Source organism: Alosa alosa, chromosome 14 (genome assembly GCF_017589495.1).
Source record: "Alosa alosa isolate M-15738 ecotype Scorff River chromosome 14, AALO_Geno_1.1, whole genome shotgun sequence".
NCBI classification, from domain to species: domain Eukaryota; kingdom Metazoa; phylum Chordata; class Actinopteri; order Clupeiformes; family Clupeidae; genus Alosa; species Alosa alosa.
The window spans coordinates 31,507,427-31,522,096 of NC_063202.1; the positions used below are offsets into that span (position 1 = coordinate 31,507,427).

The 14,670-nt window shown below is 40.8% G+C and overlaps 1 protein-coding gene across 3 annotated transcripts in view; it reads right to left on the minus strand.

Moving 5' to 3' along the window:
• The window catches only part of LOC125306938 (golgin subfamily B member 1-like), a 30,944-nt gene extending 20,052 nt beyond the window's left edge, over window positions 1-10,892 (minus strand). For 2 of the 3 annotated variants that reach the window (XM_048262588.1, XM_048262591.1), the window contains exons 1-15: window positions 10,728-10,892; window positions 9,355-9,420; window positions 8,532-8,687; window positions 7,483-7,629; window positions 6,984-7,112; window positions 6,154-6,321; window positions 5,673-5,858; window positions 5,455-5,577; window positions 5,184-5,297; window positions 4,410-4,698; window positions 3,924-4,039; window positions 3,696-3,813; window positions 3,452-3,543; window positions 3,111-3,271; window positions 3-153 (exon numbers count right to left, since the gene is read on the minus strand). In XM_048262588.1, coding sequence (XP_048118545.1) covers window positions 3-153; window positions 3,111-3,271; window positions 3,452-3,543; window positions 3,696-3,813; window positions 3,924-4,039; window positions 4,410-4,698; window positions 5,184-5,297; window positions 5,455-5,577; window positions 5,673-5,858; window positions 6,154-6,321; window positions 6,984-7,112; window positions 7,483-7,629; window positions 8,532-8,687; window positions 9,355-9,399 — 1,995 coding nt within the window. In that variant the 5' untranslated portion in view covers window positions 9,400-9,420; window positions 10,728-10,892. The remainder of the gene's footprint in view (window positions 1-2; window positions 154-3,110; window positions 3,272-3,451; window positions 3,544-3,695; window positions 3,814-3,923; window positions 4,040-4,409; window positions 4,699-5,183; window positions 5,298-5,454; window positions 5,578-5,672; window positions 5,859-6,153; window positions 6,322-6,983; window positions 7,113-7,482; window positions 7,630-8,531; window positions 8,688-9,354; window positions 9,421-10,727) is intronic. The other variant, XM_048262590.1, reaches the window with a different exon arrangement.
• Window positions 10,893-14,670: the final 3,778 nt, after the last annotated feature.

Consider the following 14,670-nt stretch of genomic DNA (forward strand, 5'->3'; position numbering starts at 1 on the left):
ACCTGTAAGCTGCGGGTGGCAGGGTCTCCCAGCTTCTTGACCCTCTGCTGGCGAAGCCCTCGTGCCTGGGCCAGCTCCTCCTCCAACTCCTGCTGCCGATTGGCCAGCGCTGGATCGGAGCAGCCAGGAAAGAACCAGTCATCCTCAATCAGTTTTGTGCCACAGGAAGGGGTAGGAGTAAAACATATTTAACCAGGTGGCCATGGAGGGGTTGCGTGGGACAGGGCAGGGCGGGATGGGGTTTGGAGTCGGAGAGGGAAAGGATGGAGGAGATGAGGGGACAGGAGTGGAGTCAGGGAGGAGGACAGAGGCTGAGACAACTACAGAAGACAACAGCGAAAGAAAGCAAACTGCTTTCTCTCCTATGGTACCACAGTTCACAGGAAGACAACAAACAAACAATCACAGCACAGTTTACACAATTCCATGCAGGTTTCAGTGAACAGTGGAGGGAAACAAACAAACAAAAAAAAGTGCTCATGTATGCGTTTGTCAATGAGAGTTGCCAGTGTGCGTGTGTCTAAAAAAAGTTTGCTTGTGTGAGCACAGTAAAAGCTTTAGGGTGGAAGAAGCCATGCACAATTTGGCATCACAAGTACAAGTTTATGGCGAAGACTGAGAGCATAAAACATTAGGTAGAGGGGATGTGAAGACTGTTTCTAAGAAGAATTTATGACCTGTGCTGAAACAGGCTTTTAATGGATCAAGTCTTCCATGTTGAAGCGAGGAAGTCACTGAGACACAGCCCCAGCCAACTTAGTTGCTTTTGTGTAGCAGTAGTCATTTTCGTGTTGATGATTGAACTTCAGCAGGAGGTGCAATCACAACAAGGTCAAATCAGCATTGTAATAACAACACAATTAAGCAACACAAAACACATTCCCATCTGTTTTGTGATATCAGGGAGAGGGTCTATCTGAATGCAGATGCAGGGAGAGGCCTAGCCAGGTCAAGAGTGAGGGAGGGAGTTAATGCAGAGGTGGGGTCAATGCAAGCAAGCCTTTGCTGCACTGACAAAACGGACAAAGCTTTATAAGTGGCGTGAGGCTCAAATTGCTTGCATTGAGGGAGGTGAGGGATGAAAGGCTGGTATGTGTTAAAAAACAGGAATACTAAAGCAGCCATAATCAGAAATAGGAGGAAATACAAGCAGGATTACCAAGACACCAACAAAATTAAGGTATTCAGCTACTCAATAATACAAAATAAAAGGCATTGTTGACTGTGTGAAATATTTAATCCAAATATCTGTTGAAGTTCTGTCACGTATTCCCATGCAAAGCTTCTACACTAATGGTAGAGGACCACATTTTAATTCTTTAATGCCCCAACGCTAATTATAAAATCAGCCGATTAAAACAAATCTCATTAAATCATTTGATGACAGTGTTGGAAGGATGACTTTGCAGGAAACTCCAATGGTCCTCTAAGAAGCTCTGCATAGGTGTGACATGGTTTAAGTAGTGTTAGTATATTATATACAGTACACAGACTGAAAGTAAAAGTATGTTTCATGAAAGAGAACGTATATGAATGAGGGACAGTTTAAAGCCTCAGCCAAGACAAATAAACAATTATCACTGCTATATGGCTAAATTATTTATTAGCCTACGTTAATGGAATTAACGCAGTTCAGTTTCAGATAATAAATGTTGAGCAACATTTCAATAATATTAGAAAATGTGTAATTTCTGATCAATTGACTGGGGTTACCTGCTTAGAAATTAATTCAGTGTTGCAAAATATTGCTTGACAGCAAATGCTTAGATACAACATTTTAAATGCTGAACAGAAACATGATAATTACTTGAACTAGTAATTGTCTGAACCTCTGCTAGTCCAGACATGCCAAAACTGAATGACATTTCCTTGGTTCAACTGCCTTTTTGATTGGAGTTTCATTTACCTACAGCTTCTACCTAGTTATATCCTAGCCAGGCACTGATGTTCAGGGGCTGCTGAGTGTTAATTACGCTACTTTATTCCCACCACCAGAGGAGAAACTACCCAACTGCATGTTAAGAAATTAAGTTTTCATGACAGGGCCTGACAAAGAAGTAGCTAGGACCAGGGTATGAGGGACAAGGGAAGAAAAAGGGGGGAGGAGAAAGGGACAAAGGACAGAAAGACAAAACGAAGGGTAAACTGCCAGCCTCTACTGCACTGCTGTGTGTTTGCCCTCAGAGAGAAAAGCATTCTGGGAAACCCACAGTAGTACAGTAGGCGGAGCTAGCTGTTTGAGACAGAGGTGTGGTGGGGGGACCTGCATGCACAAAACTGATGGGAAACTGTTCTCTGTGGCTGCGCCCATCACAAAGAGCAGGAGAAGAGGTGGAGTGGGGCTGGGGCTCGGAGCAAACGCTCGCCATGTGGATGGAGCAGGAGAAATAAAGACACAAAATAAACACAAACAGAAAGGTGTCATGCTTCAATGAACAGGCAATACAAAAATATTCAGGGGAGAAAAACACTAAATGAAACAAACTGTTTTGGTTGGCTTGGACTTATGTAGGTCAGGTAGGGGAGGTATGTTTTAATCAACACAGAAGTGGTCCCATGTGCTTCACAAGAGCATTATTGGGCATCAAAAAACAAACAAACACAGTGTCCTCACAAACAATATCTAGGGATAACAGTTATCGTTTAAGTCAGTAGACAGTTTGAAATCTCTTCGTCATATACTGGTAACTCTTAAGAGTTGATGATTTAGAATAGTCACTGAAGGGGCTTTGTTTGGAAAAATTCCCTTTTAAAATGTTGACCAGGCCAGTCTTATTTTTACAGCCTACAACAATGACTAAAATGAGCCTGTCTTGTGGAAAAACTGGGTTGATAAGCTTTTCAGCCAGCAAGAGTAAAGCCTCCAGTATTTGCTTCACATTTCTTTAGGATGTTTGTGGAACACAAAGGACCTTTTCAAACACTATTAACAGCTGCAAGCTGCAGGTCAATGAGTGAGCGCATTCTCTTAAGTCAAGCATACCATGACATTTTATTTTCATTCTTTTCAACTATAACCCTACCCGCCAGTGAACACAGCGCCACCACCAGATATGGTGTGTTACTGGCTCAGCGCTGGGCGGTAAGCTCATCCCCACTGACGTTCCTTACCCTCTCTCTCTTCTTCCATGTGGCTCATCCGGAGGGCCATGGCATTCTTCTCCTCGCGGGCCTGGTCCCGCACCGCTTCCGCCTCAGTCACCATGGACACCATGTCCTGCCACTCCAGGACGTGACTCTGCAGTTCGTCCACACTGCCAGACTCACTGGCCTGCAGGCGCCAAAGCAAAACAAACAAACAAAATCAGGGCATGTGCCAAAGCAGATGTGGCGTCTGTGGTGCTGACAATGACAGGGCTGGCTTTTGGGGCTCACTGCCCTGAGAATAAGGAGGGAGAGGTTGAGACACATTCACAGTTGATGCAGTGGCAGATGGGGGGAGATCTCTGACCTGAGAGGCAGCCCTCTTGGTGACCTGCTCCAAGTCAGCCTGCATCTTCCTCTGCTGCTCCTCGTACACAACCAGCTTGGCCTCCAGCAGTTCTGCACACATCAGATGAATTAGGTCCAACATGAAGGCTCTCAGGCCACAACAAAAGGTCACATCAAGTTTAAACAAGAAACAGTAAATAAAGCGTAAACAATAATACTGTGCACTGCAAAGTTATGAGTGTAGCACTGTGATGACATTTTACCGTTTTTGGCTCTAAGGTCATCATACTGATCCAGTTTGCAAAGCATCTCCTCTCTCTCTTCTTCCAGTCCGGTAACACGGCTACGGAGGACTGAAATGTCTGGGGCTGAGCTTCCAGACTGAGGAAAGATAAAACAACGACAAAGTCAAAAACATCTACACTGAGGGCAAACCAACCAAACAAACAAACAAACGGATAGGTCAACACATTTTCTGTGCCACTGCTTACGTGGGCCTTCTTCAGTTCATCTTCCAGTTGTCGGATGCGATTCTTAGACCATGCTTTCATCTTCAAGAACTTTGCCTCTGACTTGCTGGCCTCCTCTGCTTTAGCTTTAACTTGGGCTACAAATCGAAAGGCACAGCAAGAAAAAGACAGGTAGTGTTACATACACACTAACGTTACTCTACACCATGATAGAATGCTGACAAAGTTGACAAAACCAACAACGCAGCGATCTCCTCATTTCACTTTCTTCTGTGATTACTTGAAAGACGAGTCAAAAAGTTATATATTGCTCACTGCACATACACATACAACAGCTCATCAGGATTATCTATGAACTAAAGAATATATGATAAAGAATATATATAAGAGATCAATAAATATGCACAGACACATGCAACCCAAACACATGATTTAAGTGAGCCTGTGTGACAGAGCCATACATATCCTGACATATCCACAGCAATGATGCTGAAGTGGTGAGAGTACCTTCCAGCTCCGAGAGCCTCTGTGCTGAGCCTGTGTTCACGTGTGCATCAGAGGCCGTGACAGGGGCAGGTGGCACTGGGCTCCTCTGGAGCTCCTGAAGCTGCCCGCGGAGAGCCTGCTCCTTCTCGGACAACTGCTGTTCGTGTTTCTCTGTGATGCGCCGCAGCTCGGACTCATGCTTCTGCATGAGGTCCCTCAGCTGAGCACGCATCACATGCTTCTCAGCCTCCAGCTTGGACTGCAGGTTGTCCCTCTCGCCCTGCAGACGTCGCATCCGCTCGGTCAGCTCCTGCACAGGGCAGACACGGAGACATGGAGAAAAAAAAACAGACAGAGACTAGGTCAGGTAGATCAATGGCACACTTAACATCATGCTTTCTGAAACTCCAATTCTGTGGGTGGAGGAACTATGGCATCCACTTGAATACATTAGGCTTGCCAAATTATAGGTATTAAACATTAGTTTTACCAAGAACTGGTGATCTTGGTCACTGCTGAATTTAAGTTATTTTATGAAATTCCACTGACTACAACTGTCCAAATAAAACCTCTTGTTTCTCCATCTTACTAACACAAATTCATTCTGGTGATTTCAAGGAGTCAATCCATTTTAATAGAGGAAACAATTTTTCTAGTACCAGAAGCCACACATTGATTCTTGGAAGTCCAATATTCCAGGAATGGATATCAGATGTGATTTGATTTGGGTATTAGATGAGGACAGTAGGGAAACTGCAAAAGAAAGGCTAAAAGCATTAGCGCAACCACACTCACCTTAATCTGCTGGTCTCTGCCATCCACCTCGCCCTGGAGGACCTCGATCACCTGAGCCTTCCCCAGCAACACCTCCTCCTTTTCATGCAGTTTCTGCTTCAAGGCCTTCAGAAGCTGCAACAGCAACCATATTTGATTAGCAATTTCACAATATAATGTGAAATACCACATACTGAAACTTGGACCAAATATCAAGGCCCAAGGTCTTCATTATATAAGGCTGATAAGTGAATTTGATGACCTCTGGCAACATTGATACACTTCTGCTTACTTGTTCAAGATCTGCACTGGCATCTGATTTTGCTGCCAGTTTAAAGAGTTCCTGCTCGTGCTGCTGGTTTAGTTCTGCCAGCTTATTGTCCTTCTGCATTATAATGTCCTTGAAGGTTTGGATCTGAAATGACAAACACACATGCGTTCAGATAAACTCAGCGATGTGATGATGTGCCCTTGATCATAAGAGTCACAAAACCACACACGACGACTTACATTTTGCTCGTACATGTTCTCCTTCTCTTCGTACTGAGCTTTCTCGGTCTCCACCAGGGCCTTAAGGCTGTCTGCCTGCTCCTGGAGGAGGCTGTATCTCTCCTCTCCATCCCCCACTTTCTTAGTAAGACTCTGTACCAGCAGCTGGAGCTCCTGAGCAGAGCCACTGTCTTCTGATGACTGAACCTACAGGACACATTAGATTTGATATGTCATAGTTTATACATCTATATACAGTATATCCCTGCATCACAGCACAGCACAGATGCACTAACAACACACCATAGTGAAACACATCTGACTAAAAAAATGCATATGACACACTGTTTTATAATTCACATTTATTTATATATTGCTTATTGCATATAAATCATGCACTTATATATTTATTTCCCTGAATGGGATAAACTACACAGATGCATTAGCAAAACACCACAGTGACACACATCAGACTAATTTGAGGGATTTAAAGGTCTCTTGCCTTGCTGTCCTGAGTGACTGGGGCTGCTGCAGCCTGAGGGTGCTCCCCAGACACTGCCACCTGCAGGTGGACTATGTAGGCCTCTTTCTCAGCTAGTCGCCGCTCTTTCTCCACCAGCATGGCATCCATTTCAGAGCCACGCTCACGCTGGGCCTCCAGCTCTCGAGTCTGACACAACACACACACACAGTTTCACAACTATAGATAGATAGATAGATATATAGGGAAAACAATCACACACATACTACTGTGACAGACAGAAACAAGGTGATATACCAACAACAAAAATCTAGAAATCTTAAAATAGAAAAAAAACTAAAATCAAGTGAACAATGGTCAAAGAACATGGATATGGCTGCATTTCTCAAGTCACAGAAAAAGCAAGCATCACATTTCCTGAGCTCATAGGCAAAGCTTGAAAGTACACCTGGACACTAACAGCCTTGGGGTATAAGTTAAAGAGTTATCCTTCACTTTGGCTCATTCCACACATTTTTTCCAACTCATTTTTATATTCATATCAGGGAAGTCATGGATGCCTGAGCAGTCAAAACTTGACTGAGCAACAGTCCAGTAGTAACGCAAATGGGAGTGAATACTATACAGTAGATGGCACAGAATAGGATACATGTAATGTTACATGTAACACTTTATAACTAAGATTAACCAGAACATTATTAATCTCAACATCCCTCATTATGACATTCAAAAAGACTAGCCTATGTTTTCATGGACCAAAAATGTGCAGCCCCAGAAATGTCTGAAAATGACATTAAATAGACCGTTTGAGACACCATGAAGGTGACAAATGAATTGTGAACGTGTTGTACCTTAACCCCCAGCTCCTCATGTCTTTTAGACAGCTGCTGCTCCAGCTCCTCCACTTTCTTCTTCAGCAGAAGGATCTTTCCTCGACTCGCCCCTGATGACTCAGCCTCTCCGGTCTCCCCACTGCCACTCTGCGGGAGCATACACAAGGCTTCCTGTGACCGTGAGCAAATCTGACCTAATATAAGTCAGCAGCCATCATGTGCCTGTGACTTGACTTGACAACCAGACATACTCATACACACATAGCACTTGCAATAGCAATTGTACAATACACTTCATGGGTGGCTTTAGTTCCATTCATAATTCCATGGAGTCAAGTCGAAAGCTAAAAGAGAACGTCACTTTACATTCTCCATTGTGAAAACGTTTAGTCTGGGGCTAGGCTTAATCCACGTACAGTAATCCGGCCCATTAGTTTTATTTAAGCCTTGAAGGGTACCGTTTGTTTTTTGGTACTAAGAGAGCAGGCAGGCTCTAGTACAAGAGTGGGATGCCTACCCGTTTCATCTGAGGTGGGGTGGCCTTGCCAGGGGTGTCGCCCCGCTGCTTCTTGAGGTCCTCCAGCTGGGAGTTGAGGGAGGTGACCTTCGCCTTGTGCTGCAGCCTCATTTTAGACAACTTGGCCTCACCAGACTCTTTCTCTGCCTGAGAGGATTAACATATCTTTCAGTGTGTGAGGCATGGGAACTGCCAAGGAATTACATCTTCCAGACGTTCTGGCCAGCAGCACGTCTCTCTGTACACAACAGCACACAGCACTACAGCACAGTTCTCAGAACCAGTTCACAAAAAGGCACCTTCACATTAACTACATAGCCCAATAGACTGCCCTCTACTTACAACAGACCCAAATCTCAGTATTGTGTGTTTGAACTATGATCTGGTGCTGGTTAATATTTAACAGGTAGAATGTTAACACACAGTGGGGATGTGTGGTGTCTAAGTGCACAGAGAGAACACCATTGTTCCAGATGGAGGGAGCCTCTCTGTTTGTTTAACATGTTGGCCTGACTTAATCCACTCTGGTCACTTCACACTGAGCTGTTATTGAGGGAGTTTCACCTGAGGTGTTAATATTATAACTACCAATATTAATATCATCACCATCATCCTCATTATTTTCCACTAAATCACAGCATGACTATTGTTTACAAAAACAGAAGATATGCCTTAGCAAGAAATATAGTAGTTAATATTTGTTAGCCAGTTCAATTGTTATTTATCTGTTATTTGAGTTCAGATTATTTTGTGTATCACTGGCAGCAATTTATTATTAGGCTATTATTAATTACCAATCATTTTTATCACTTCAATGACACTTGTCAAATCACAGACATTTGTTTAGCCTCTACAAAGCCTACAAAAGCTACCAATCCACCTAACTGCTTCATTCATGCACTAAACAAACTAAACATTAATGATCATTATCAATGATCATTATCATAATCATTATCACCAAGGTCCAAAAACTGAAACAACTGGACACATCAGGGTTTGAAGTTGTAGAATTATTTTACTATCTGTGTTCATGTACAAGAGCACACTACCTTGAGCTGCTCGTCTTTGGTGCCCAGCACTGCATCCTTCTCCCGGATGAGCTCCTTGAGCTGGGCAACCAGCTGCTGGGTCTGGGCCAGCTGCTCCGTCACCTCTGACAGTGCTGGACTTCCTCCACCAGCGCTGCCCTGAGGAGAGCCTGGGGCCTGTTACACACACACACACACACACACAGACACACGTGAGCTACAGAGCAGATTAGAATGGCAAAGACGACGGGATTGTGCATGGCTGGTACACTTGCTGCATTGAGTTAATGTAGGCCTAGCTGAAGAACAATACTGCTAAGTACATATCTCGGACAAGAGATAACACAAAACCAAAACATGGCATTTGTGTGGCAACATAGTCAAGGTGAGAAAAGAAATGAGTGACTCAGAGGAAGCAGTGGCTGCGGGTGAGTGTAGAGCCAGGATGCCCCAGTGAAAGCTGTGAGGTCAGCACTTTCCCTAAAACCCTCTTAATCTGTTCCCTCTCCTGTTCTCCATGCAGCCTTAGGCCTCATTGACTGGGGATCAGACCTCACTGAGCAACTGATCACAACAGGATAAACTAGGAGCTGTACCATGAGGGCCTAGCTATGCGTTATAAACATAACACCACAGCATGTAGTTATATCTAACTACATGCTGTCACTATCAACATCATTATTTACGAACATACAAAACAAAACTCATAGTAACAGCTGAATTGACAGCAAAGAATCTAAACAAGCTTTATAGATGTTGGATTGATATCTCAGGTTGAAGATATGGTATATAGAACAAGGCCTGACAGTTATGAGTATGCAGTAAAAGCATTTTTGATACTTACACCCTGGGCACCTCCGCCCTCCTCTCCAGAAAACCACTTCAGCATGGTTTTGCCTTAGGTGCAGGACTGAGATGACAGAAAGTAAAACACCTTGGCGTTATTAATTCAGTACAAGCACACTCAGATGGCAACAGCATTAACATTGCATTATCTATTCCAACAGCTGGGTTGACAGCATTTAGCACATGGGGTATCATTTCTGCTTAGGTTAGTTTATCAGTGAATCAGCCATCAGTCGGCCATTCCGAATCAACAACTTTCATCCTCAAGTCAACTAAGGGGGCTTCAATAAACAAACAAAAAATATAACATGGCAATTGAAATGATTCAGGCTACATAATGTCACATTACGATGCACCTGGTTGGAAGAGGGGAATCAGGCTAAACTTGTTTAACTTGCTCAAATATGCATAACCTCTGGCCAATCTCAACCTAAAACTGAGGACGCATGACACAAACAACACTGTTTCTTACTACTTCCTAAACAGGGGAATCCAAGGTTGTCTTCCAAGCCTAAGTAATTCAATTAAAATAGGAGGACTGCCAAATGCCTTCCAGTCTGAAACATGAAGACATTTTCATAGATGGATCCATGTACCATAAACCGTGCACTTACATTATCGGCTAATCGGGGACAAGGAGGACCAATACCATCGACACCTTTCCAAATGGGAAAATCTTAAACACGTAGTCCATGACTTAAAGAATATCTATGGACGAAAACAGCCCTAACATTTGACCATTCTTAACATTACTTGCTAAACTGGACAGCAACAGCTAGGAGCCAGCTAAATCTGAATGGCAGCAGAGCGGTCGGACGTGTGACGAAACATTCAAATACGTCTAGATAAGGCGCTAATGTTTGTTTCTCAAGTTAGCAGTATTAACGAAGTTGTAAGGGAATGACTACGCGAGGGGATTTACTACGCTGAAAATGAGTAAATGAGCATACAGTCGCTGGAATCTGTTTCTGTTAAATGTCATGCAAGAACAGTAGCATTAGACTGCTGACTAGTTGGAAAGGTAACTCGTTAACTAATGCTCTAGATAGCGAGTAGACTACTTTTTTGTGGACAGCTAGATGTCCCGGATAAAGTTATAACGTTAGTATAGGGTCGAATAAATCATTTTTTCATTTATTGACATACTATGGGGACAGCAGGGACCTTATAATCTACAAACATATTAGTAAAGTTACACATAACTGAGCGATTAAGTCAATCATAGCCTCCCGACACATAGTTAGCTTAGCGTACTAGCAGCTAGCTGACACTAGATATGTTGTTAGCTCGCTAACGTTAGTTAGCAAACCTTTTGCTATGATTGTGCAGCAAATCAACATGGCATCCGCCATACCATAACCTCACATTTACCTTCTTCAATGACGCATGAAGATGTATCACCGTTGTTTCATATTAATGGTGGGGTTAAAGAGAAAACAAAGTCTGCGTTACATGTTTATATCAGGCTTAAAGGGCAGCGGTATCACTTTGCTCCAGCAACCACCGACCATCTTCGTCAGGTGAACAGCTTTCTCCACGCACGCGCACTGTCAGACGAATAGGCAAGTGGACCGTCGGGACAAGTATTTTCCATAGGCTGCCACATCACTACGAAATTTGATACTCAAATTTACCTTAAATTACCCCTGAAAACATACCAAAACCACTTAATTTATATTAAGTGGCCCTTCATTTGTAAAACAGGCCCTTAATTTTACCTTAAATTTAATTTTAAGGTGTGACTCCTTAATCTACATTTAAGGTGTCAAGTCAGGGGTTCCCTTTATTTGTTGTGGTTAAGGGTGCAATAAAGTCAAGTCATTACAGTGCATGAAAATGCACTATACTGTTATTCCAAGGCATTTTATTATAGTGCATGAAAATGCACTATACTGTTATTCCAAGGCTTCTTCTTCTTCTTCTTCTTCTTCTTCTTCTAAAGCGTTTAATGCAGCTTCAACCGTTTAACGTAGAAACTTCATTCAAACATTGTCACGTAGGTCTTGCTTAGGACAAGAGTGCTATGTATTTTTCAGCTTTGTAACTTTTATACTTTTTAAACTATTAATTAAAAACTATCAAATTTTCCCCATTGACTTAACATTGCCCTTTATAACAAACATCACAGCAATTAGAATCCTATGGCAGGTGTTCAGGCCACCTGGACCAACTGCCAGTCTCAGGCTTTAAGCATACAAACCTATTAAGACTACACATCCTGTTCAACTGCTTCCTCTGCCAAAAACGGTTTCAAAATAAAAGTCCTCACTATAATATTTTACTGTTAAACAATTTAACCCTTTAAACTACTGAACTTTTTAACTGTTCAGCCATTGTAACTGTTACTTGTCATCAACTATGACTCCTACCCACTGTAGCTAGTTAGCTAAGTTAGCTAAGTAACATGGTTAGCATAGTTAATGCTAGCTAGCATTTTTAGCAAAACTGCTTAAAATGATTAGCTAAGTTAGCTAAGTCATATGGTTAGCATAGTTAGCATGCTACCATGTTAGCATGCTAGTTAGCATTTTTAGCAAAACTAGCAACCAATATAGTTTGTTTTTACTCTGTATGATATTTTACATCATATTTTTGCATTTTCATGCACTGTATTTCCTTCAGGAAATGCTTTTCTAGTTCTTATTCTTATTCTTCCGCTAACGCATTTAATGCAGCTTCAACCGTTTAACGTAGAAACTTCATTCAAACTATGTTACGTAGGTCTTACTTGGGACATGGGTGCTATGTATTTTTCAGCTTTGTAACTTTTATACTTTTTAAACTATTAATTAAAAACTAATCAAAATTTCCCCATTGACTTAACATTATGATTATGACATCACAATACGGCCGTTAAGCAATTAGAATCCTATGGCAGGTGTTCGGGCCACCTGGACCAACTGCCAGTCTCAGGCTTTAAGCATACAAACTGGCCCTATTAAGACTACACATCCTGTTCAACTGCTTCCTCTGCCAAAACTGTTTCAAAATAAAAGTCCTCACTACAATATTTCACTGTTAAACAATTTAACGCTTTTAAACTACTGAACTTTTTAACTGTTCAGCCATTGTAACTGTTACTTGTCATCAACTATGACTCCTACCCACTGTAGCTAGTAAAATTAAGTAACATGGTTAACATAGTTAGCATGCAAGATGTTAGCATATAGTTAAGATTTTTAGCAAAACTGCTAAAATGATTGTTAAGTTAGCTAAGTCACATGGTTAGCATAGTTAAGATGCTAAGATGTTAAGATGATTGGTTAAGATTTTTAAAGAAAACTAAAAAATGATTAGCTAAGTTAGCTAAGTCACATGGTTAGCATAGTTAGCATGCTAGATGTTAGCATCTTAGTTAGCATTTTTAAAGAAAACTGCTTAAAATGATTAGCTAAGTTAGCTAAGTCACATGGTTAGTAAAGTTAGCATGTTAAAGATGTTAGCATAAAAGAGTTAGTTAAGATTTTTAGCAAAACTGCTAAAATGATTAGCTAAGTTAGCTAAGTCACATGGTTAAGTTATGTTAGACATTGATTTTAGCAAAATGCTAAAAATGATTAGTTGTTAGCTAAGTCACATGGTTAAAGATAAGATTTTAACATTGTTAGCATGCTAGTTAGTTAACATTATTATCTTTTTGTTAACAGCAAAGTTAGCATAACTATCTACCTAAAAATTTAAGAGCCATTCCAATTTGTCATTCCAACTATACTATCTACCTAAATAATTTAACCATTTAAACTATCCACTTATTTAACTGTTCAGTCATTCCAACTATATTAAACCTCATCTACCTAGCAACCAATATAGTTTGTTTTTACTCTGTATGATATTTTTGACATCATATTTTTGCATTTTCATGTTTTTCTGTATTTCCTTCATGAAAAATGCTGTTTTCTTTAGTTCTTCTTCTTCTTCTTCTTCTTCTTCTTCTTCTTCGCAGTTAATGCAGCTTTAAACCGTGTAGCGTTAGAAACTTCATTCAAACTATGTTACGTAGGTCTTACTTAGGACATGTGGGCTTTGTATTTTTCAACTTTGTAACTTTTATACTTTTTAAACTATTAATTAAAAACTAGTCAAAATTTCCCCATAGACTTAACATGGGCTGATGACATCACAATAGAGCCGTTAAGCAATTAGAATCCTATGGCAGGTGTTCGGGCCACCTGGACCAACTGCCAGTCTCAGGCTTTAAGCATACAAACTGGCCCTATTAAGACTACACATCCTGTTCAACTGCTTCCTCTGCCAAAAACTGTTTCAAAATAAAAGTCCTCACTACAATATTTCACTGTTAAACAATTTAACGCTTTAAACTACTGAACTTTTTAACTGTTCAGCCATTGTAACTGTTACTTGTCATCAACTATGACTCCTACCCACTGTAGCTAGTTAGCTAAGTTAGCTAAGTAACATGGTTAGCATAGTTAGCATGCTAGCATGTTAGCACGCTAGTTAGCATTTTTAGCAAAACTGCTAAAAATGATTAGTTAAGTTAGCTAAGTCACATGGTTAGCATGCTAGCATGCTAGCATTTTAGCAAAACTGCTAAAAATGATTAGCTAGTTAGCTAAGTTTTAGCAAAACTGTTAAAAATGAGTTAGCATTTTAGCTTATAATGATTAGCTAAGTTAGCTAAGTCACATGGTTAGCATGCTACCATGTTAGCATGCTAGCATTTTTGTTATAGCGATTAGCTAGTTAGCTAAGTTTTTAGCAAAAAACTGCATTTTAGCAAAACTGCTAAAAATGATTAGCTAAGTTAGCTAAGTCACATGGTTAAGATACTTAGATTTTAACATTGTTAGCATGCTAGTTAGCATACTTGGTTAACATTATTATCTTTGTTAACATAGTTAGCATAACTACTAGCAAACATTAGAGCCATTCCAAGTGTCAGTTATCGTCAACTATCTACCTAAATAATTTAACCATTTAAACTATCCACTTATTTAACTGTTCAGTCATTCCAACTATATTAAACCTCATCTACCTAGCAACCAATATAGTTTGTTTTTACTCTGTATGATATTTTACATCATATTTTTGCATTTTCATGCACTGTATTTCCTTCAGGAAATGCTTTTCTAGTTCTTCTTCTTCTTCTTCTTAACGCCAGTTAATGCAGCTTAAACCGTTGTAGCGTAGAAACTTCATTCAAACTATGTTACGTAGGTCTTACTTAGGACATGTGGGCTTTGTATTTTTCAACTTTGTAACTTTTATACTTTTTAAACTATTAATTAAAAAACTAGTCAAAATTTCCCCATAGACTTAACATGGGCTGATGACATCACAATAGAGCCGTTAA